The sequence below is a fragment of the Sapajus apella genome, unplaced genomic scaffold (genome assembly GCF_009761245.1).
Source record: "Sapajus apella isolate SASKATOON/1434 unplaced genomic scaffold, GSC_monkey_1.0 scaffold140, whole genome shotgun sequence".
Classification (NCBI taxonomy): Eukaryota; Metazoa; Chordata; class Mammalia; order Primates; family Cebidae; genus Sapajus; species Sapajus apella.
Window position 1 is genome coordinate 2,932,404 of NW_022437080.1, and position 23,604 is coordinate 2,956,007.

At 51.5% G+C, this 23,604-nt stretch overlaps 1 protein-coding gene across 3 annotated transcripts in view; it reads left to right on the forward strand.

Moving 5' to 3' along the window:
- Positions 1-4,870: 4,870 nt before the first annotated feature.
- LIMS2 (LIM zinc finger domain containing 2) overlaps positions 4,871-23,604 on the forward strand; it is a 42,101-nt gene continuing 23,367 nt past the window's right edge. Inside the window, exon 1 of one of the 3 annotated variants that reach the window (XM_032263960.1) lies at positions 4,871-5,334. Coding sequence is in view for 1 of the 3 variants with exons in the window: in XM_032263959.1 (XP_032119850.1) it covers positions 12,020-12,030 (11 nt within the window). In the remaining 2 variants the exon portion in view is untranslated. Of the gene's footprint in view, positions 5,335-11,538; positions 12,031-23,604 lie in introns of those variants that run through there. The other 2 variants (XM_032263959.1, XM_032263963.1) reach the window with 2 other exon arrangements.

Genomic DNA, 23,604 nt, shown 5'->3' on the forward strand with positions numbered 1-23,604 from the left:
ACTCCCCTACTGCAACCATTCCCTGTCTCTGGCAACCACTAATCTATTTGTCATCTCTATAATTTTGTCATTTGAAGGATATTATACGAACAGAATCATACAGCATGTGATCTTTGGAGGTTGCCTTTTTTCACTCAGTGTAATGGCCTTGAGATATATCCACGTTGTTGTATATATCTTACCTTGCCTTGTTATATAAGCCTTGAACAGTTTTAGAATTCTGTATAATAAGTATACTTTTTTTTTTTGAGACGGAGTTTTGCTCTTATTACCCAGGCTGGAGTGCAATGGCGCGATCTCGGCTCACCGCAACCTCCGTCTCCTGGGTTCAGGCAATTCTCCTGCCTCAGCCTCCTGGGTAGCTGGGGTTACAGGCACGTGCCACCATGCCCAGCTAATTTTTTGTATTTTTAGTGGAGACGGGGTTTCACCATGTTGACCAGGATGGTCTCGATCTCTTGACCTCGTGATCCACCCGCCTCGGCCTCCCAAAGTGCTGGGATTACAGGCTTGAGCCACCGTGCCCGGCAATAAGTATACTTATCTATACTTTTTTTTGCTTATACCTCTTTGTATAGATTTTTTTGGTGGTTGTCTAAAAAGCCATACATACGTAACTTACGCACAATCTACTGGTGGCAACATTTTACCAGTTCAAGTAAAGTGTAGAAAAATTACCTCCCTTTCATTCCCTGTATTAGTCAGGAGTCTCCAGGGAAACGGAACCAGTAAGATATGCATATATATAAATATAAAAGGAGATTCATTATGAGGAATTGGCTTGCATGACTCTTGAGGCCAAGATGTCTCATGATCTGCCATCTGCAAGGGGAAAACCCAAGAAAGATGGTATAATTCAGGCTGAGTCAGAAGGGCTGAGAACCAGGGGAGCTGAAGGTGTAAACCCCAATGTAAGGGCAGGAAAAGATGAGCTGAGACATTCCAGCTCAAGCAGGCAGGAAGGAAAAAGGATGAATTCCTTTTTCCTCTGCCTTTTGTTCTCTACAGGTCCTCAGTGGATTGAATGGTGCCTGCCCACACTGGAGAGGGCAGTGTACTTTGCTGAGTGAGGCCACAGATTCAAATGCTAACCTTACCGAGAAACACAGCAGCAGATACACCAGAAACAATGTTTAACCTGGGCAGACTGTGGCCAGTCAAGTTGTCACAGAAAATTAACCAGCACAGTTAAACCCTTCCTCTCCCCCATTTATAATCTTCTTAAATATTTCTTCCTTGGCAATGATAGTTTCATCACACACATGTGCTTGTCAGCATTCAGTGGAATACTTGGTGGATCCCCCTAGGGCGCTCTGTCCTCCCTCTGTGTAGCCTTCTGCTGTCTGGGATCCAGTCCGGTGATGTCTAGCTGCCTTGGTCTCCCTGTACTCTCAACTATATAACTCAAGGAGTCTTCTCAGCCCCACCTGGCCTTCCCTTCCCTGGGCGAGGCCTTGGAAGCAGGCTCACAGCAGAATGCTGGGGCAATCACAGCTTCCTTTGTTTGTTTCCCATCTCTTACGGATCACTGTCCCATGTTGCCTGATATCCAGTATCTTGGAAACAATTGTCTCGTGTATTTTGTTTAGCTCCTGCTACTCTGTCTTGGCTGGGTACAGAAGTCTTAGTAATTTCTCTTGTTTGGAAACTATAGTTTTTTTTTTTTTAAATAAAGATATGTCATTGTATTCATATTGTATTTGTGTGTAATAGTTTTCTTATTGATTTGTAAACTAATAATGAAATATTCTTTTTTTTTTTTTTTTGAGACAGTCTTGCTCTGTCACCCAGGCTGGAGTCCAGTGGTGCCATCTTGGCTCACTGCAAACTCCACCTTCCAGGTTCAAGTGATTCTCCTGCTTCAGCCTTCTGAGTAGTGGGGACTACAGGTGCCCACCACTACACCCAACTAATTTTTGTTTTTGTTTTTGTTTTTTGAGACAAAGTCTCACTCTGTTGCCAGGCGCCAGGCTGGAGTGCAGTGGCACGATCTTGGCTCACTGCAAACTCTACCTCCTGGGTTCAAGCAAATCTCCTGCTTCAGCCTCCTGAGTAGCTGGGAGTACAGGCGCGTGCCACGACGCCCAGCTAATTTTTGTATTTTTATTAGAGACGGGGTTTCACCATGTTGGCCAGGATGGTCTTGATCTCTTGACCTCATGATCTGCCCGCCTCGGCCTCCCAAAGTGCTGGGATTACAGGTGTGAGCCACTGCACCCGGCCAATTTTTGTATTTTTAGTAGAGATGAGGTTTCACCATATAGGCCATGCTGGTTTTGAACTCCTGACCACCCCCCTTGGCCTCCCAAAGTGCTGGAATTACAGACGTGAGCCACTGAGCCCAGCCATAAATTAATAATGAAATATTCTTAAATGTATCATTTAAATTTCTAATATGGTAAATATTGATAAACGTAGCCCACATAAATAAATGCTCTTTGATATACTCAACACTCCTAAGAGTATAAGACAGGGGACTTGAGAACCTCTTGCCCCTTACAACATCCTTATGAGGAAGGTACTGTTGTTATCAACCTTATTGTATAGATGAGGAGACTGAAGCCGAGAGAAGTGAAGGAGTTGTCCAAGATCATACAGTGAGTAAGTGTGAGACAGTATCTGAACTCAAGTAGCCCGGCTCACTATGCTCTGAGACCCACCAGGCCACACCACCTCCAGTAGCATGTGTTTTCAGTCTGCTGCACTTTCAAGCTTCACAGAGTAAACATCAGATGCAGGCCCAGGCTTGTTCTCCCTGGGCACCTGCACCCACCTCTTGTCTAGCAGAGGCCCTGGGCTCCAAGTGTCTTAGGGTTGTCCACATCCGGCCGAAGGTGTGTGGTTGATCTCCACTTCACCCTCACCCTTGGACCTCGAACCAATGGGTGGTTCCACAGGGGCAGAAGTGCAGTGGGATTGCAGCTTCTCTTGGGGGGCATCTGGCAGAGGCACTGGGCCTGCCTGTTGCTGGTCAGCCCTGTGCACATTCAGCAGAACAGCGTTAGTGCCGGTCCAAGTTACTGTGCTGTGGGCTTCCCAGGACGCCTCTCCTGGGGCAGAGCTCAGGCTAGTGTGCAGCCATAAACTCTGGAATATGAAAAATGAGTTTGAGATTGAATTGGTTTTCAAACAGTCTGTTATGATTTTTCTTTCTTTTTAAAAAACTATTTGTATGTGAAAGAGGCCATCGCTCTGTCACTCAGGCTGCAATGCAGTGGTGCAATCATAGCTCACTGCAGCCTCACTCTCCTGGGCTAAATCCATCCTTCTGCCTGGGCCTGCCAGGTAGCTAGAGCTACAGGCGTGAAGCTCTGTGCCCGGCTAAACATCTTTTTGTTTATACAAACCCAGTTCAGGAGTAGATACGTTGAGTAAAGTGATATTTAAAATTCTTTGATCAAAACAGGATGACATTCACTCTACATTTAGGCAGCTCCTCATATGAATGTAAAACTTACCAAGAATGTTTAAAACGACATGTCCTTAAATATTTACTGAGCAGTTTATACTCTGGTGTGTAGCATATTTAGAACATGTGGGTAGGTTATTTTTTTAAATGTGGCAATACACGGGGCTGGGCATAGTGGCTCATGCCTGTGGTCCCAACTACTCAGGGGGCTGAGGCAGGAGGATTGCTTGAGCCCAGGAGTTTGAGGCTGCAGTGAGCTATAATCACACCACTGCGCTCCAGCATGGGCAGCAGAGTGAGACCCTGTCTCTAAAAAAAGACAAGGTGGCTATAGAATAATACATCACTGGTTTCAACACATCTTTGGGTGCCTGCTTTGCCTCTAGCTGGCTCTCTGTTGGGCTCCGTGTTGTGTAAAAGCAAACAGTCCCACCCTGGAGGGGTGTAAAACTTGACTGAAAATGCAAACCAGTTGTGCTCATAAAAGTCGAACACAGAAATCATGTACACAGCGCACATAAATCCCAGCACCGCTTCTTCCAGATAGCACAAGACCGGGGAGAGCCTGGGGTGCAGCACACCGTGATGGTGCCTCTCATCTACAAGACCCAGGGCAGCCCTGATGTGTACTGATATGGATGCAGGGGCAGACAGCTGCCATTTATTTCTGAAGAAACTGATATGAAATGGCAAACACAGGCAAGGTGCCGCCCAGTGGCTCTCACCTGTCACCCCAGCACTTTGGGAGGCCAAGGTGGGAAGATGGCTTGAGCCTGGGAGACCAAGGCTGCAGAGAGCTTTGATCCTGCCACTGCACACCAGCCTGTGTGACAGAGCAAGACTGTAGAAAGAAAGAAAGAAAAGAAAGAGAGAGAAAGAGAGAGAGAAAGAACGAAAGGAAGGAAGGAAGAGAGAGAGAGAAAGAAAGAGAAAGAAAAAAAGAAAGAGAGAGAGAAAGGAAGGAAGGAAAGAAGAAAAGAGAAAAAGAAGGAAGGAAGAAAGGAGAAAGAAAGAGAAAAAGAGAGAAGAAAAAGGAAGGAAGGAAGGAAAGAAGAAAGAGAAAGAAAAGAGAAAGAAAGAGGGAAGGAAGGAAGACAGGAGAAAGAAAAAGAGAAAGAGAAGAAAGAAAGAAGGAAAGAAAGAAAAAGAAACTGCAAACCACAAAATGATCACAATCAGGCAAAAAATAAACGCACATGGTTAAAAGTGAACAAAGCATGGCAGCATCCGCTTTTTGGAGGTGATTTTTCTTCTTTCTACTTCTGGGCATTTCTAATACAATGATGGTTTTATAGCAGAAAATTATAAAATAATTAATTCATTTATGTTATTTTAATATAAATAATCCTGAGATTTTTCTTTTTTCAGGGAAAATAGTAGTTGGCAAGACAGCATCCTAGTAGCTGTTCTTGGGTTATTCACGTAGTTAGTTGCATGGATTCTGTTTACTGTGGGGCTTGATTTGCTCCTTGTCTGTGGATGCTGTGAACATCAGACTGCCTGGCGGGGCTCCTGTGCTCAGGGCTTCGGGAAGTGTTCATTTTGGGGGCTGCCCCTCTGCTGGCCGCTGTGGATTCAGAGTGCAGCCGCTGCTCCTTTTGTTCTGTGGGCCTGGCTCCGAGCCCTGAGCAGCACCTCCCTGGGGAGCCCGCCTTTCCTTCCGCAGCTTCTTCCGCCCCCTCCTGACCCAAGGTGCCTCCGGCCTCTGCCTCCAGCTAAGGACCTCTGGCGAAGCCTCCTGCCCAGTGAGAGGTGAAGCTGGAGTGCCTGGGTGCCGTGGTGGCCGGACGCTCCTGGCAGCTGCCTAGTCTTGCAGGTGGCTGTGTCCAGTGGACCAGGCAGGTGCTATTTCCCTCAGAGAAGTTGCTGGCAGCACTCAGGGAAGGAAGCACCCAAGGAGGCGGAGGGGCATCTCAGCCAAGAAGGTAGAGACCCTGCGATGGGCACGGGGCCCCGGGAGGTCCTTTCCACTTGCCGATCGCCGCGCCAACCCTGCCATTCCCTGTACCTGAGTGGTCATGTTAATGTTGCTAATTCGGGGTCAGGGAACAGCTGTGGAGCAGCTCCCTCAGTCAGGCAGTGTGGGGACAGTGGGGACAGTGTGACGCACTCTGGGCCTTCTGCAGGTGAGGTTACGTCTGGACAGGCTGGGCTTGGGAATGGGCAGCAGCTCTTTCCCCTGGACAGACTGGGACAAGCTCCCGTGGGAAGGTCGCAGTGGGAAAAAAGCAGCAAAGTGAATCTCAATATGTGGCAGAGATCCCCTGAGAGGCAAGGAGAGGTGGGACCCCACAGGGGAGAAACTGAGGTCACTGGGCGCAGGAGGCTTCTGCAGGATACCTAAGGGTGTAATACGTTGAGGTGTAAACGTGTGACGTACCTGAATATGTGGTGGCCAAGCCCGCGAGTTGAATCAAGCCTGTCCCTGAGCAAAGGCGAGAGTGAGATGGCCTTTTCTTCCCAGACTCCAAGGCCAGGTCAACTTTGGAAGATTGTGAAGTTCGGAGGTCCGTCTCCACGCCTGAGCAAATCGGACTTCCAAGAAGGGCTCTGTGTTCTCCTCAGACTGGAAAGAAACCCTTGGTCTCTTGTTTGTTCTGCAAGTGTTGAGAGAATTGTGGGCCAACACCCACCAGCTTCTCTCACTGAGCTGTTGCACGGCACAGGGAGAAGCAAGGCCGTTTCGTGCTGGGCAGAGGTTGTGTCCATTGACGGTGCTGAGGGCAGGCTCATGCTTTTATTTTTATTCCTTATGATTATTTTTAGAGACAGGAGTTTGCTCTGCCGCCTAGGCTGGAGTGCAGTGACACAATCATAACTCACCTAGAAATCCTGGGCTCAAGTGATCTTCCCACTCAGCCTCCTGAACGGCTAGGTCCACAGGCCTGCACCACCACGCCCATAAAATACGACTTTTATGCTCGTATTCTTTTTTTCTTTCTTTTTTTTTTTTTTTTTTTTTAAGGTGGGGTTTCACCATGATGGCCAGGCTGGTCTTGAACTCCTGACCTCAGGTGATACACCCACCTTGGCCTCCCAAAGTGCTAGGATTACAGGCGTGAACCACAGCGCCCGGCCTATGCTTGTATTTTTGAAAAGAGGCATTTATTTTTCCATGTATTGTGAAGCCTGTGGGTGCCAGGGCGGTGTGCTGCTCGCTATTCTTCCTATGGCCCAGGAAGCCGCCCGGGAGGGGCTCTGGGCATGCAGGTGCTTCCCTGATCCCGCTGGGGAGGGGGCAGGGAGGGGGCCGGGGCGGTTCTCGCAGCCACTTCCCGAGTTAGCTTTGGCCTTGAAGGAGGACTGCTTCGAGCTTTGTGCTGCTTCTCAGCAGGCCTCGTGTTTTGTCCATTTCCACTTCCCTGAAAGGGACAGGCCTTGACCAGATCTGGGTCAGGGGCCTTGTAGAGTGGCCGGGTGGGTGGCCTCGCATCACACCAGGCCATCCTGAAACAAACAGGCAGGGTTCACAGAGCCTGCTGGGAAGCACTTGTGCTCCTGCCCCAGGACCTGGGCTGTGAGGGGAGACCCTGAGACTCCTTCAGTGCTGCAAGGCCTTCTCCATTCCCTGCGGCCACATGGGGACAGGGCTGTGGCTCTGGATATTGGAAGAGGCTCCTTGAGGCACTTGGAGACCTGGGGTTCTCGTCAGCCTTCTCCTGCTGATTAGTCATGCTGCCCAAGACCAGCCCCTCTCTCTGCCCTGGCTCCCAGCTCTTACAAGCGCTGGGCCCTGCACTTGTACTCAGGCAGCCGCACCCTGGAGTAGGGGAGGGAGAAGGGGGGTGAAGAAACTTGGGGACCTGCCCTGCAAAGGGGGTACCCACCTGCCCTGAGCCCCAGAGAGCAGAGAGTCCATGTCTCGGAGATGCTGCACCTCCTTCACCTTCTAGGACAGCTCTTATTTCACTCTGCGGCCCAGCCTCAGCCTCAGAGCCCATCTGTCCCCCAATGAAGACTAAGATTCAAGCCACTCTCTGAGGGTCCCTCAGTGATGCCATCCTATAAAACCTGGGCATGGACACTGCATCCTCACCTTCCCTTCCCTTCCCCTCCCCACTTCCAACTGCTGCCCCTTCTCTGTCCGCCTTCAGAGCTTTCTTCCCTCAGGGCCACTGCGTGCAGCACTCTGGAGACCGCCGTCTGCACAGACCCCAGGGAGGGGTGCTCCTGGGGGAGGCATCGCGGGGGCCCTGCCTGGCCCTCTGCAGTTGGACTCAGGCCCCTCAGTCCCATGGACTGGCTCTTGACCCAAACCCAGGTGCCTCTTTGGCCTCTGCATGCAGCTGTGTGCACACGGGACAGTGGTGTGCCTCCTCCCGGGAGCGCTTTCCCTCGGAGCTTCTGTGACACCTCATACCCTCCTGCTCTCCTCCTCTCTTCCTGCCAGTCCCACCTCTTGTAGGGCTCCCGACTAGCACAGACACCTCTGGGTCTCCATGGAGCCCTAGAGTTGAAATTCCGTTTGCCCCAAGCCTTCTGCATCTACACCAGAGAATGGACCTCTCTTCCCTGCTCCAGGTTCGCACTGCCCCACCCACCATCTCCCCTGGGATGCTTGGGGAGGGCCCAGTGCAATGTCACCCCTCGCTGACCTGCCCAGACCGTCCCACTGCCACCAACATCCAGGAAAGCAAGGCCACCTGCAAGTCCTCTTGATTCCCATGCCTGTACACTCACACCTGCCACACACACATCTGCCCCACAATCACCACACCCACGCCGGCCACGTCCACACCCACGCCAGCCACGCCCACACATCCAGATCCCCAGCAAATCCTGTTGGTTGCAAAATAGACCCTGTACTTGACGCCTTCTCGTGGTCCCTACTGTCGCATGGCCTGAGGCATCAGTCCCTCCTGATGCTCACCACAGTCTCTAATCAGACTGTCCCTTTGGCCACTCTGTCCCTCACACAGCGGCCACACAGAAGCCAGGGACACTTCCTCCTTTTGCTGTGAAAAAGTTCAAGCACTCATCGAAGTCGAAAACCCAGATGCCCACCACCTAGATTCTCCCGTTGATACTGTGGTACTCACTGTACCACCTCTCTATCCATCCCTTTACCCACCTCCGCATCTTGAGTTCAGTTTCTAGAGGCAGAGTGTTGCAATGCTGCCCAGGCTGGTCTTGAGAATTCCTGGCCTCAAGCGATCCTCCCTCCTCAGCCTCCCCATATCTAGAGACTGACTGGGACTTCAGGGATCCACCACAGGCTTGTCTTGATTTAAACAACGTTTTCAAAGAAAGCTGTAGACATCAGTACCTTTCTACCTAAATACTTCATCGTGTACATCATTAACTAGAGTTCAGTACTGTTTACAGTATTTTTCTTTTGAAGCAAAATTTACATACAATGAAATGTGCGAATCCTGACCATATATTCCATGATTTAAAAAATTTTTTCGGGATGGAGCCTCACTCTGTCGCCCAGGCTGTAGTGCAGTGGCGCAATCTTTGGCTCACTGCAACCTCTGCTTTCCAGTTCAAGTGATTCCCCTGCCTTAGCCTCCTGAGTACCTGGGACTACAGACACCTGCCACCATGCCTGGCTAATTTTTTGTATTTTAGTAGAGACAGAGTTTCACCGTATTAGGATGGTCTCGATCTCCTGACTTCGTGATTGGCCTGCCTCAGCCTCCCACAGTGCTGGGATTACAGGTGTGAGCCACCGCACCTGGCCCATTCCATGAGCTTTAATAAAGGCATATACACTTGTGTAATCCAAACTCCTACTAAAACATTGCACATTACCCCAGAAGCTCCCTCACGTTCCTTCCTAGCCAAGCCCTGTCCTGCTGCCCCAGGGCAGTCTGGGGTGCAACGGACCAGCCTGAAGCAGTCACCATTGTGAATTCTTCTATTCTTCTACCACAGACAAATGTTGCCTAATCTAGAACTTGCTATAGATGGAGAAGCTGCTCTTTTTTCATTCAGACAGTATTTCTGAGATTCACCCATGCTGATGCTGGAGTGTTGTGTCCATTTTTGCTTTGCACTCTCTATCTAAGGGTGGAACCCCACTTTTGCTGTGGCCCTCTGCTCTGCCCCGGGCCCTCTCCTTTATTCCCATGCCCCTCCACCTGCCACCTCCCTGTTTTCCAGACCCCCTGGGCTTCTTTCTGACCTTGCATACCCCAAGCTCATGCCACCTCAGGGCTGTTGCACTTGCTGTTCTTCTGCTGGAAGGCTTTTCTTGCAGATGGTTGCAGGCTCTTTCCCTCATTCCGGCTTAGCTCGAACATCACCTGCTCAGAAGCTTTCCCTCACTCTTCACTCTAAAGCAGCCACCACCACTGTCCTTTCCTTTGTGGCACTTACCCCTGTCTAAAATCTAGTGTACATTTTTTATTTATTTGTTCACTGTCCATCCTTCACCCCCAGCTAAACTCCATGAGAGCTAGGCCCATGTCTTCCTGCTCCCCGCAGTGCTTCCAGTGCCCATGCAGCATAAATACTCTTGAATGAAAAAGTGGATGAGTATGTGAACGTATGATTGCCAGCTCTTTCCTGTGACTCTGCCCTCCTGGCTGCACTGCATCTCCTCTGCATCTCTAGCGGGGCTGAGCCATGCCCACAGCCCCTACCAGCTGTCACTGAGCTTGCCCTGGCCCAGGGATGAGGCACGCTGGGATGAGGCAGGGTCCTGGTTTGGCAAACAGATCCATGTGTGCTCAGCTAGCATATGCAGGGAGGCTTTGGGGCTAAAAGGCAGGAATGAAGTCTCCTCTTGGAGAGCAGGGGCCTCTGGTGTAATGCTCTCTACTTTTCATCGTCTTTGGTTCCTACAGGACCCCAATATTCAATTAACAGTCCAGCAGCAGATTTCTGGTGCACGGCCCCAACATGCCTACGCCTCTGTAATAGTGGAAAGCCTTTCTTTATGGGCAGATGAGCCAAGAAATCACCCATACTTATGCTTAATCAACCATCAAATTACAGTTAAGCAGAATCAGCTGAGACACACTTGCAACAAGAAGTAACAACTGGAGGCAGGCAGATAACCTGAGGTCAAGAGTTCTAGACCAGCCTGAGCAACATGGTGAAACCCGTCTCTATTAAAATTGCAAAATTAGCTGGGCGTGGTGGTGCATGCCTGTAATCCCAGCTACTTGGGAGGCTGAGGCAGGAGAATTGCTTGAACATGGGAGGCGGAGGTTGCAGTGAGCTGAGGTCGCACCTCTGAACTCCAGCCTGGGCAACAAGAGCGAAACTCCATCTCAAAAAAGAAAGAAAGAAAGAAAAAGTAATAACTGCAAACTCACTCCACAATACCAGCTACTTAGGAACAGGTGTCTTTTCCCAGCTTATCTCTGCAGCCGGAACTGCAGGATATTATCAACTCACCTTTCTGAACGGCACCCTCAGTTTATTTGTGGGTTGCTGCTTCGCAGCCTCGTTTGTAGATCATCTTTCTCTGCTGCCAAGACTGGAGTAGCACCACGTTTGCACATCAGGCCGCCCAGCTTCCAACCCTCAGTGTGACATCTGGGCTGCTTCCAAAGATGAGCTGCACGCCGCTGCCCAGCTAGAAACATCTGTCTTTAGGCAGGGCTAGGGATTTTTGTTTTGTTTTGTGTGTTTAAAAATTTCTTCCGAAGAGATTCCCTAAATAGTTTGTATCACCCCTTCATCTTAACGCCTGTAAAGGTAGCTCGTCAGTTGCGCTTTTTTATACAGAGGCGTGCCTGGTTCCCCCGGAAACATGGGAGCTGGGCATTTGGTTTTGTCGCTTAAGAAGTATCTTTCGCCGAGCTAGGGCGATGGCCCCCATAGAGGGATGAAATGGGAATTTCTCGGGGAAAGGAGCCTTGCGACTGAAAAGGGACCCCGCTCGACTTTGGCCTCCCTGGGGACGGAACTGCGTGGACTCGGGGGTCCCGGGTGCCTCGGGAGGGAGTCAGTGCCCAGGTCCGCGGTGGGAACTCGGGGCTCGGAAAGCCCGGCAGGGAGGTGATCTCAGCGTCCCCCACGACGCCGACCCTCTCCCGCAAGCGTTTGCAGTCGGGGCGGCCGAGTGGGCGCTGAACGGGGCGTCCCGGCGGGACTGTGGGGGTGGGGGTGCCTGTTCGCGTTGATTATAACTTCACTCCCTTTAAAAGGAAAACTATGCCCGGAATCCGGGAGGTGGCGAGTGGAGCCCGGGTGGGAAGGACTTGACCCGCGCCCGCCGTTGGCCGCGCTCGGTGTCCCCGGAGTTGGGGGCTGTGCGGGTGGCTGGGCCCCGACTTTACCCCGACTTTTACCCCGAATCCCACCCCCACCTCACTCTCACCCCTCCAACCACACCTCCATCCCCACCTCTGGCCCCCCCTCCGACCCCACCCACCGCCACCCCCACCTGCCACCCCCACTGCCACCTCTACGCCCCGAATCTCCCACCCCACCACTCCAACGAGCCCACCTCCCTCAGCCTTGACCTTCCACTCCTCCCGCCCCGCGGGCCCCACCCCGCCACCCCCGCCCACCCCTCTCGCGGGCGGAGCGGCTCTTGGCCTTTTTTGGGCGTCTCCCTGCTCCGGGGCCCGGGCTGGCGGGCGGGCGCTCGGCTGGCGGCTGCGGCGGTAGAGGGAGACCCGCGGCGACCCCGGGCTCGGCGTCGCTGCCACCATGACGGGAAGGTAACGGCCCCCACCCGCGTCCCCGGGCCGGGCAGGTGGGACTGTGGGACTCCTGGCCGAGGCGCCGCTCGCCCTCCCGCAGCCCCGCGGCATCACCGTTCCCGCTCCGCCCTGGAGCGTCGGATTCCCGCAACTCCTGGGGCAGCAGCTCCGGTCGGGGCAGGGGTCCCCCAGCCCCCGCGCCTCTTCCTCTGAGCAGGCGCCCGCAGCGGCAGGTGGAGCTCCTGCCCACCCGCCTGCCACCCCCGCAAGATGGGACAGCTATCTGCTCACAACCCACGCCCCGGGCTGCGGGAGGGGGCCTTGCCCAAGGTCGAACATCAACCACGGGCAAAGAGTTCCGCGGCTGTGCGCCTCCCCAGGCTTCCCCGAGCCCCCGCTGTGCCATCCCCAACCCCGGTGAGTGTCATCTCTGAAGCCTTCCGTTTCCTCCTCTGTAAACCTAGGGTGGTAAAAATGTTTACAATGATGAAGGGTGTGTGGGGACGTGGCCAGAGCTGCGCCCAAGCACCAGCTGTGCAGGGGTGGGCTGGGGGGCAGGGTGCTCCCCTGGGCCTGGCCCACCATCTGTTCTCAGGCCCCTTGTTGCCATTGCACAGATGAGGTCAGCAGAGGCCACAGAGGCTGAGCCACTCAGGAGGCTAGTCACAGGTCCACCAGTGTCCAGCCAGTGTTTGTCCCTGGAGCCCTTTCTGGAACCTAGCTGGGTACAAGTGAATGACTCAGGGCTGGCTGAGAGGAGCAGTCCCTGAGGCACTGGGGGCCCCCAGCCAAGTCCTGGCAGTGGGATGCTCTTCTTCAGGATCCCAAGACCTGGGGCTCTGGGAGGCCCCAACTCAGAGAGTGACTTGTGTCTTTGCTGGGTAAAGGGGCTTGGAGAGTGTGTCCAAGGTTGTGGCCCCAAATCCCACCACATGCAAGGTGACCCCAGGCCCACAGGGGAGCTGTCTCTGATCGCCATTAAGACTGTGGCCTGGGGTTTCAAGGCAGACCCAGGAACAAAAAATAGCCTGTAACTTGTCACTTTGTAAGCCCTGCCCTTCAGAGGCACTTCCTTTTCTTCTCCCCAAGCCTTCCTTCCCAGTCAGCTCCCCTGACTTGGAATTACTCCTAAGCCTTGGCCCAGGCCCCTCTGCAGTGAGATGGAGGGACTCATCCCCCTGAGAGTGGCATCTGCTGACCCACTGACTGCCTGTGGTCACCCCATAGAGTTCTGGGAAGGGGGGTTGCCTCCCATTTTCCTCAGAGCGTCCCTGCCAGCTGCCTGGTTCTCACCCTCAGTTTTCTAGGAAAAGATATGGGGGAGAGACAGAGACAGGGTCAGGAGTAGCCCCAGAAGCAGCGTTGAGGTGGACGGAGGTGGGTGAGAGGTGGTTCTTTCAGGCGCAGGAGGGATGGTGAGGAGGACAGAACCACCAAGGGGGTGGTGCTGGAATGGGAGGCCCCAAGGCGTCACTGTCCCCTGGCAGGGGTCCTCTTGCCCTGAGTCCCTTGGGGCATCCCTGGAGACCGAGGCAGTCAGGTGAGCCCGACAGGAGCCTCTGGGAAGGCAGGTGGTGGCAAGCAGGGGCCAGCCTGCCCTCACTGCTGTGAGCTCCAAGGGCCCGAGAAACTCTTGTTCTCAAATGACGCAGGGATGACAGTCAGCCTTTGGTGGACACTGTGTAGGTATCCAGGTAATACTGCTGGTCTTAGAGAATAAGGAGAAACCTGGAAACATAAAAGATAACAGAAACATAAAGAGAAAGAAACAGCCACAGTTCCACTCCCGAGAGCCTCCCTTGATGCAGTTTGGGTGGCTCCCCGCAGTTCCCTTCTCCTGGAGTGTTTGTTTGACACGATCTGTGAGTGTAATGCACTGGCTCCTTCAAAGGTGGCTTTGCTGCCCCATCGCCTTCCTGCCCTCCACACGCAGGGACTGGGCAGGCCAGGCTGGGAGGAACAGACATCTGACCTGGCCTTTGGAGTGTGCAAGTTTTCCTGTCCCAGAAGCTGTGGCGTTTCATCTCCACTGTTTCATGTTAGTGTCCTCCACGTCCACTGTCCCTGTGTGATCCCAGACAGTTCCTTGTGCCTGGATCCTGGTTCTCTTGGCATCGCCCATGCTGCCCAGAGCCAGGGTGCTTTTGGGAAACACTCCCTGTGCTCACATACCTTCAGGGGCTCTCCCTGCCAGCTGTCCCCAGGACCTCAGCAGGCAAGAGCAGAGGGAGGGCAGTGGGGAGCCACCAAAGTGACCTGGAGTGGCATGCGTGGCCATGCTCTCTGCAGATGAACCCATGGGTGCTGTGTGGAGAAAGGGCTGCTGGGAAGGCGATGGGGAAGGAGACAGGAGGTGGCCACCAGGGAGGCCCCTCCTGGGTGACTGAAGGGCTGGAGGAGAGGAGGCTGACTCAGGCTTCTCAGGATCTGAGAGGGCGGGGCTCGGGAGGATGCCCCTTTTGTGGTGGTGGGTGGGGGTGGACAGCACGCTTGGTGTGGCTGTGGAGAGCTTGAAGAGTGTGGCAAGTCTGAGGGGGAGCTGTGGGAGGCACCTGGCATGAGGGGCTGAAGCCCAAGCTGGGCGGGGGGTTGAAGGCAGCTGGAACATGGTGCAGCGTGCCCTGGGAAGAGAGGGGGCTCGGCCTCAGTGGCCACCCAGGGACTTTGGAACTTACAACCACAAGATCTTTGACTGTCACAGCTGTCATAGCTGAAAGGCTCTCCGGGATCACCATTGTTCTACAAGGAGGATATTAAGGCCACCTACCTAGGGACCCAGCTGTCCCTGGCACTCCTGGAAATGGAGCCTGGGAAGTTGACGCCCATGGCTGCGTGAGCTCAGTGGCTTGGCTGGATAAAGTGGAGTCCCACCCACCACGTGGCGGTCACGTGTGAGGCTGCGTATGCCTGATTGTGTGCTGAGCCCACATTTAGTACAGGGCAGAGCAGGTTGCTAGATCCCTGTCCTCATATCTGCCAATTTACCCCTCCTCCTCTGGGTGAAGCATGTGCCCAGTGGTCCCCTAGGCAGAAGGAGTCAGCCAAGGAGCAGCTGAGTGCAGCCAGAGCCCTCAGCACAGCCATGAGGCTGCAGTGGTGTCAGGGGCTTAGGCAAAGTGTGAAGTGGGTAACAAGTGATGTGGCACCACTGAGCCCTGAGCCTCAGACTGGGCCAGGTGGGCCCTGCCATGGCCCCTCACCTCCTTTCTTTTTCTTCTACTTCTGGTGCTGACTGGCCCCCTCTAGCCGGCCAGTGGTGTAATAGGGATGGAAGGACCGATCTGCAGGGTGTCTAGTCCCGAGGTGTGAGTTCCCTGACCTGGGCTCATTTTGAGCCACCAACATGCCGTTAACGCTTTACAGAATTCCTGAAGAGTTAACATTCAGCGCTTGTGGGCTGGCAAGGGATGGCCCAGGCAGCCCATGTGGAGAGGACCCTGGGCTTTCCACATGCAGGGCATCATCCTTCTCTCTGTCCCTATCTGTGCTGTGCTTCGGGCAGGCTTAACCCTCCTGTAGGTCTTCATTTCCAGGTGGGGAAGGGGACAGGAAAGGCACTGTCACTATCCTCCTTGTTCTGTTTAGGTGTAGCTTGTACCTTTCTGAAGGTACATATTTACTTAGATGACTTAGCAGGATGACTACCCTAGTAAGATACCTCCGTGGGTGAATGCATATGTCTTGCTGAGATGACATGGCTGGATGCACGTATGAACATAAAACCGTGTCCTCACCTGTGTCCTTGGAGGAATACCCAGGAAACTCATGGAGCTGTCTTCAGCCTCCCAGCAAGAAGTCTGGTGGGGGAGCTGGCTCTGGAGGACAGCCTGTTTGTGGCATCTCTGCCTCTGCCTGCTGGGCTGAGGGTACATACCTCTATTTACCTTGGGGTAACATATGGTAACTCTATGTTAAACTTTTTAAGGAATTGCCAAGCTGTTTTCCAAGTAATTGAACAATTTTACATTTACTAAATTTTATACCAGGGATTTATGACAGTTCCAATTTCCCAACATCCTTGCTAATGCTTGTTGTCTGCTTTAGTGGGTATGAAGTGGTATCATATGTGGTTTTGATTTCCATTTTCTTAATGACTGATAATGTTGAGTATGTTTTCATGTGTCTGTTGGCCACTTGTAAATCCTCTTTGGAGAAATGTCCATTCAAACCCTTTGCCCACTTTTAAATTGGGTTGTCTTTTTATTGTTGAATTGTAAGAGTTCCTTGTTTATTTGGATACAAGACACTTCTCAGACATATGATTTGCACATTTTTTTTTTTTTAAGACAAGTCTTGCTCTGATGCCCAGGCTGGAATGCAGTGGTGCAATCTCAGCTCACTGCAACCTCCGCTTCCTGGGTTCAAGCCTCCCCAGTAGCTGGGATTACAGGCATGCGCCATCACTCCTGGCTATTTTTTTTTTTTTTTTGTATTTTTAGTAGAGATGGGGTTTCGCCATGTTGGCCAGGCTGATTCTGAACTCCTGACCTCAGGTAATCCACCTGCCTCAGCCTCCCAAAGTGCTGGGATTACAAGTGTGAGCCACTGCACCTGGCGAATTTGCAAATATTTTTCCTTTTCTGTTGATCGTCTTTTCACTTTCTTGATTGTGTCATTTGATACACAAGAGTTTTAAATTTTAATGAAATCCAGTTTATTTCCTTAGTTGCCTTGAGTTTTTGTTGTCATATTTAGGAAACTATTGCCTAATCCTAGCTCATGAGGTGAAAACTTCTGTTTTCTTCTAAGAGTTTTATACTTTTAGCTCTAACATTTAGGTTTTTGATCTATTGTGAGTCAATTTTTTAATATGGCGTAGGTAAGGGTTTTAACTCAATCGTTTGCATGTGGCTATCCAATTGTCCTAGCATCATTTGTTGAAAAGACTATTCTCTCCCCCATTGAATGATCTTGGCATTTTTGTCAAAAATCAGTTGGCCACAGATATATGGGATTATTTTTGGACTCTTTTGAGACAGGGTTTCACTCTTTCACCCAGGCTGGAGTGCAGTGGCAAGATCTTGGCAGCCTTGACCCCCCTGGGCTCAGGTGACCCCCCTACCTGAGCCTCCCAAGTAGCTGGGACCACAGTTATGCACCACCATACCTGGCTACTTTTTGTATTTTTTGTAGAGATGAGATTTTTCTATGTTGCCCAGGCTGGTCTTGAACTCCTGAGCTCTGCTTGCCTCAGCCTCCCAAAGTGCTGGAATTATAGACACGAGCCATTGCACCCAGTCTATTTCTGGACTCTTGCTTCTGTTCTATTGGTGTATATGTCTATCCTTATACCAGTGTGACACTTGTAAGTTTTAGAAAGTAAATAGTAATTTTTAAGTAAGTTTTGAAATTGGAAAGCATGAGTCCTCTTTTTTTTCCTTTTTTTTTTGAGAGTCTTACTCTGTCATCCACGCTGGAGTGCAGTAGTGTGATCTCAGCTCACCGAAACCTATGTCTCCTGGGTTCAAGCAGTTCTCCTGCCTCAGTCTTCTGAGTAGCTGGGACTACAGGCATGTGCCACCATGCCTGGCTATTTTTTTTGGAATTTTTAGTAGAGATGGGGTTTCGCCATGTTGGCTAGGTTGGTCTGGAACTCCTGACCTCAATAATTAGCCAGGCATGTGGCACCACACCTGGCTAATTGTTGTATTTTTAGCAGAGATGAGATTTTGCCATGTTGGCCAGGCTGGTCTCAAACTCCTGACCTCAAGTGATCCACTCACCTTGGCCTCCCAAAGTGCTAGGATTACAGGTACAAGTCACTGTGCCTGGCCTCTTTATTTTTTTTAAAAGTTGTTTTGATTATTCTGTGTCACTTGCATTTTCATACAAATTTTAAGAATGCCTTGTCTATTTCTTCAAAGGCAGGAATTTTAATGGAGATTGCATTCAATCTATAGGTCAATTTGATGTAGTGTTGTATTCCCATCTTAACAATATTAAGTTTTCCAATTCATGAACATGGGATATCTTTTTTTTTTTTTTTTTTTCCGAGACAGAGTCTCACTCTGTCACCCAGGCTAGAGTGCAGTGGCACAATCTTGGCTCACTGCAACCTCCACCTCTAGGGTTTAGGCAATTCTCCTGCCTCAGGTTCCCAAGTAGCTGGGACTACAGGTGCGTGCCACCACACCTGGGTAATTTTTTGTATTTTTAGTAGAGATGAGGCTTCACTATGTTAGCCAAGACGGTCTCAATTTCCTGACTTTGTGATCTCCCTGCCTTGGCCTCCCAAAGTGCTGGGACTACTGGTGTGAGCCACCATGCCTGGCCCAGTTTATCTTTATCATTATTTAGGTCTTCTTTAATTCCTTTCAATAGTGTTTTATAGTTTTCAGTGAATAAGAAGGCTTGCACTTATTTTGTTAAACTTACTCCTAAGTATTTTATTCTTTTCGATGCTGTCCCAAATGGGGTTGTTTTGTTTCATATTCAGATTTCTCATTGCTAGTGATTCTTGTCTACTGATCTTATACCATGCAGACTTACTGAACTCATTTCTTAGCTGTAAATAGGATTTCTTTTTTTGAGGAGGGATACTTTAGGCTGAAGCAGGCAGATCATGAGGTCAAGGGATCGACACCCTCCTGACCAACATGGTGAAACCCCGTCTGTATTAAAAATATAAAAATTAGCTGGGCGTGATGGCGCATGCCTGTAGTCCCAGCTACTTGGGAGGCTGAGGCAGGAGAATTGATTGAACCTGGGAGGCGGAGGTTGTAGTGAGCCAAGATCGCACCACTGCACTTCAGCCTGGCGCCTGGCGACTGGCGACGAAACGAGATTCTGTCTCATAAAAAAAAAAAAAAAAAAAAAGAGTTTTCTATATATGAGTATGTAATATGCAAATAAAAATAGTTTTACTCTTCCTTCTTAAACTAGATGTCTTTTCTTTCTTTTTCTTGTCTAACTGTCCTTGATAGAATCTCCAGTGCAATGCTGAAAACAAATGGCAAGATTGGAAATCCCCTGACCTTAGGAGGAAAGCATTCATTTTCTCACCACTAAGTATGATGTTAGCTATGGGTTTTTTGAATGCCCCTTTTTGAGTTGAAGAAGTTCCCTTCTATTCCTAGTTTGTTGGGTGTTTTTATTATGAAAGGATGTTGGATTTTGCCAAATGCGTTTTCTGCATCTATTGAGATGGTCATAGAGTGTTCTCCCTTTATTCTGTTCATATGGTATATTACATTGATTTTTGGATGTGAAAGCAACCCTATATTGCTGGGATAAATCCCATTTGGTCATGGTGTATAATACTTTATAGTGTTAGATTTAGTTTATAGTATTTTATTGAGGACTTTTGCATCTATGTGACCTTCATGCTTTATTTTGATATCAAGGAAATACTTACAGAGTGAGTTGAGAAATGTTCCCTCCTAGTCTTTCTTTTATTTTTTTGAAAGATTTTGTGAAGGTTTTTTTTTTTTTTCTCCTTTTGAGACAAGATCTCACTCTGTCACCCAGGCTGGAGTGCAGTGGTGTGATCTCAGCTCACTGCAACCTCTGTCTTCAGGGTTCAAGTGATTCTCCTGCCTCAGCCTCCTGAGTAGCTGGGATTACAGGTATGTGCCACCACACTGGGGTTTTGTTTGTTTGTTTGAAGGTTTGGTATTAGTTATAGTTAAACCTTTGATATAATTCACCAGTGAAGCCAGGTGGCTCTGGCTTTATTTTGTGGAAGTTTTTTGGTTACTAGCTCAGTCTCTTTACATGTTACTGGCTTTATTTGATGACACAGTGAGGCTTTGTGTCCCCACCCAAATCTCATCTTGAATTGTAATCCCCATAATCCCTATGTGTCAAAGGAGACACCAGGTGGAGGTAATTGAATAATGGGGGTGTTTCCCTCATGCTGTTCTCATGACAGTGAGTGAGTTCTCACGAGATCTGCTGGTTTTATAAGGGGCTCTTTCCCCTTCGTTTGCATTTCTTCCTGCCACCTGTGAAGAAGGTGCCTCGATTCCCCTTTGCCTTCTGCCATGACTGTAAGTTTCCCGAGTCCTCCCCAGCCCTGTTAAATGGTTAGTCAATTAAACCTCTTTCCTTTCTACATTACTGAGTTTCATGCAGTTCTTAATAGCAGTATGAAAACAGACTGATACATTTGGATTTTCTATTGCTTTTTGAGTCTCTTTTGGTAGTGTCCTTCTAGGAATTTCTCCATTTCAGCTAGGTTATTTAATTGATTGGCATACAGTTGTTCGTAATATTCCATTGTGCTACTTCCTTACTGGGAATGTGGGCTATCATTTTTCAAGGCAGCCATGGAGTTAGGAAGCAGGAATAAGGGACTAGGGAGCAGGAATAAGGGACTAGGATGAGTTGAAACAACACAAACCTCACTGTTTTTGCCAAGATGCATCTGTTTTTCCTGACCAAGTGTTCCTAGGGTTAGTGCAAACCTTTGGTGGATTTGCAGAGTTCTGAAAGAGTAGATTCCGATAATTTTTGCTAGGTTTTTTCATTGCTTTTGTGGAGGGATGAACTTCTGGAGGTCCTTACTCCACCATTTTTTGCTGACATCACTCTCAGTGTTTTTGCAAATGTCTAGAGCCAGAGCACGGACCTGAATCCCATTTGGCCATGGTGTATAATACTTTGTACAGAGTGCTAGGTTCAGTGTATAGTATCTGTGGCTCCCAATCCCATTCCTGCAGCAGGGCAGGCGGAGAATGGGTGGTAAGGTTGTGTAGAGATTTGGGATTTGGGCTCAAACAGGCTCTAAGCCTCTCTCAATTTCTAGCCTCCGATGTCCGCTTTTATAGTAAATATTTGTTGAATTGATTAGTACTTGGTAAACTTGTGCTTCAACTTCATTTACAAATTATGTTGTACAAAACACTGTGGCTGTAGCCTCCTTTTCAGCTCTACAGGTGACCCTTGGAGCCCTAAATAAATGTTTCCTCCTTACATAAAACAGTGGCTCTGCACGAGAGTCCTGGATTCTAGTGTTGAGGTTTTCCACGTGGGAGGGGCTGAGTCGGGGGTGGTGAGAGGGGCTCAGGCGCTATGCCATTGACTTGTGGCTGCTGTAAGAACATTTTCTGCATAAGCTTTCGTAAGCATCCAGCTATCTACATCAGATTCAGAGGTATTCCTTGTTTATTTTGGCTCCTCTAGGCTCAGCCTCTCTATGCCCTTTAGCCCCCGGGGCCACCTTTAAAAAACTATTTGTTGAATTGATCAGTGTTGTGCAACTTTGGAATTGGGCTGCACTTACAAATTCTATTGTACCCAGTGCTTGTTGCCTCTGACTCCCAGGGTGCTTAATGAGTACCTCCTCCTGCTGGGACTTCTGGGTGAGTGTGCTCCTCGGTGATGGCATGTGGGCCTGGTATCTGAGAGCCAGCGAGCCCCTCCAAGGCTTTCTCCCACCCCAGTTCGGGAGGACCCGTGCCCTGCTGTCTTTAGTGAAGGCTGCCAGCTCTTGCTTTGGGAAGGCAGAAGAAGATATTCCTCAAGCTTTCTGACTTTCTAGAAAGGATATTCAGGGAAATGGAATCAGAGTTAAAGATTCCATGAGTGCGCTGGATCTTTATTGCGTTGCTGACCAGGGCCACCTTGGCCACCGTTGGGATGCCAACTGTGGGTGTTCATGCTTGGACCACAAGTAGCCTTGCCCATCTCTCTGGGTAAAAATGCATGGGGCACGGTGCCTTCCTGGTGGTTTCCACTGGATGCCTCTGTGTCTCCTCCCCTGGAAGCTGGAGGATTGCCTTTTCTCTAAGATATGGGTCTCTCTTGGGGTCCTTGGCCATTCGTTGGCCAGATCCAGAGGATTGGTCTGCCTGGTCTGGGTGCCCCAGGATGGTGTTTGACCAGAGCAAAGCAGAATGTGGGTCTTTGTGGCTCCGGTCATCGGTTTCTTTACTGTTGGCAGCGCTCCTAAAGGCTCCAGGTCCTCGCTGTCCTCCTCAGCTGACCCTGCCCTCCTCAGCGCGTCCAGGGGCACAGGCTTTCCTCCTGGCAGGTTGCAGCCGGTGACCTCCTGGGTGTCCTGCCGCCACTGTGGACCTCACCTCAGCGCTGCCCGGGGCCTTTCCAGACCAGTCCCCTCCCAGCGGGACCCAGCCCTGACAGCCTCAGCTTTCAGGAGCTGCCCCCGCCGCGCGAACAATATCCTTTCTATTTGGAGTTGACTCCGCTGCCCTTTGGAGATCCCAGCGCGTAACGTGAGCTCGAGACCAGCGCGGGGGAGGCGCCCACACGCCCGTCCCGTCGCGGTGTCTGGCCCGAGGCGACTGCGCCTCCCCTGCGAGGTGGTCCCACGGCCCCTGCACCAGGCGGCCGCGCCCGCGACCTCCAGGCGGCCCCGCGCCATGGCAGCCCGGCTGGGTGCGCTGGCCGCGTCGGGGCTGTACCGGCGGCGCCAGCACCGGCAGAGCCCGCCGCCCGCCGCGGGGTAGGTGGCCAGGGGCGGGGCGGGTGGCGGGGACAATGGCCGGAAAGCTGCCGCGGCAGGGCAGGCCTTTCCTCGGAAACCCCGCGGGGGCCCTCCGACGCCGTGGGCTCTCTCCCGGGCGCCGGATGGGCCCTGAGTTGGCGACAGGGTGGGCGCGTGCGACTTTATCTAACGGGGTTTGATGTCACCTGTGACCAGCTCTCCTGGCAGGGTGCGCCCAGGGGCCGGTGTTAGAGACTAGGGAGCCTGTGTCGCCCCCAGCACTGCTTTCAGACTGGGGCGATCGTGCTGCACTTCACAGATGAGCAACAGGTTCCGAGCCCAGCAGGCACCTGCTGGACTCACCCACCCCAAACTTGGCTACCCTGTGATTTGAACTCAGGTTGGACTGACTCCAATGCCTGTCCTGCTTCATTCTACGGAGGACTGCCAGTGTCGATAGGCTCCTTTTGGGCTGAGGGGAGAGGCCAGTGGGGTTGAGGATGGTCCTCAGGGCTTCCCAGAGGATTAGTTGACTCTGGATGGGGACGTTGGCAGGGGCACCGGGATGGCGCTGGAACCACCTCCCCTCACTCTTGGGGTCAGGGGCAGGAGGAGCAGCTCCTGGAAATTATGCCTTTGCAGTGCCCAGGAGCCAACGAGGGAGAGAGAGAGCAACAGGGCTGTGAGCTTGGGGTCCTTGGCATCAAAGTGACAGTTGGGGACCCTAGGGAGGAGGCCAAGGCTGGGCAGAAGGGCTGGGGGGCCAGGGAGAGAGCCAGGAGCAGCAGTCGCAGAGGTAGGGGAGGGCCTGGAGGACCCAGGAGCAGAGGAATGCCAGTGCCACCCAGGGCAAGTGAGACCTCCTGCGAGACCTTCCGCCCACAGCCCGTGCCCAGACCCTAAGTGCAGTCCACTCTGAGCTCCTAGTGTGTGGTCAGGGAAGGCACCCAGAGGGGCAATTAGAGGACTGAGCCATCAAAGATATCTTCTGCTGAGAAGGAAGACGGAGGGCACTGAGTGGAGGGCGGGAACTGCAGACTGCAGCGCGGCCCTCTGTGGAGTCCCTGCTGCATGCTGGGCTGCGGCCTGTGCTGGCATGGCAGGTCCGGTGCAGCCTGCTGTTCAGGTAGGGAGCCCCAGGCTCAGGAGGCCAAGTCACTCACCTGCGTGTGGCAGAGCTGGAGCAGGCGGCCTCACTAGTCAGC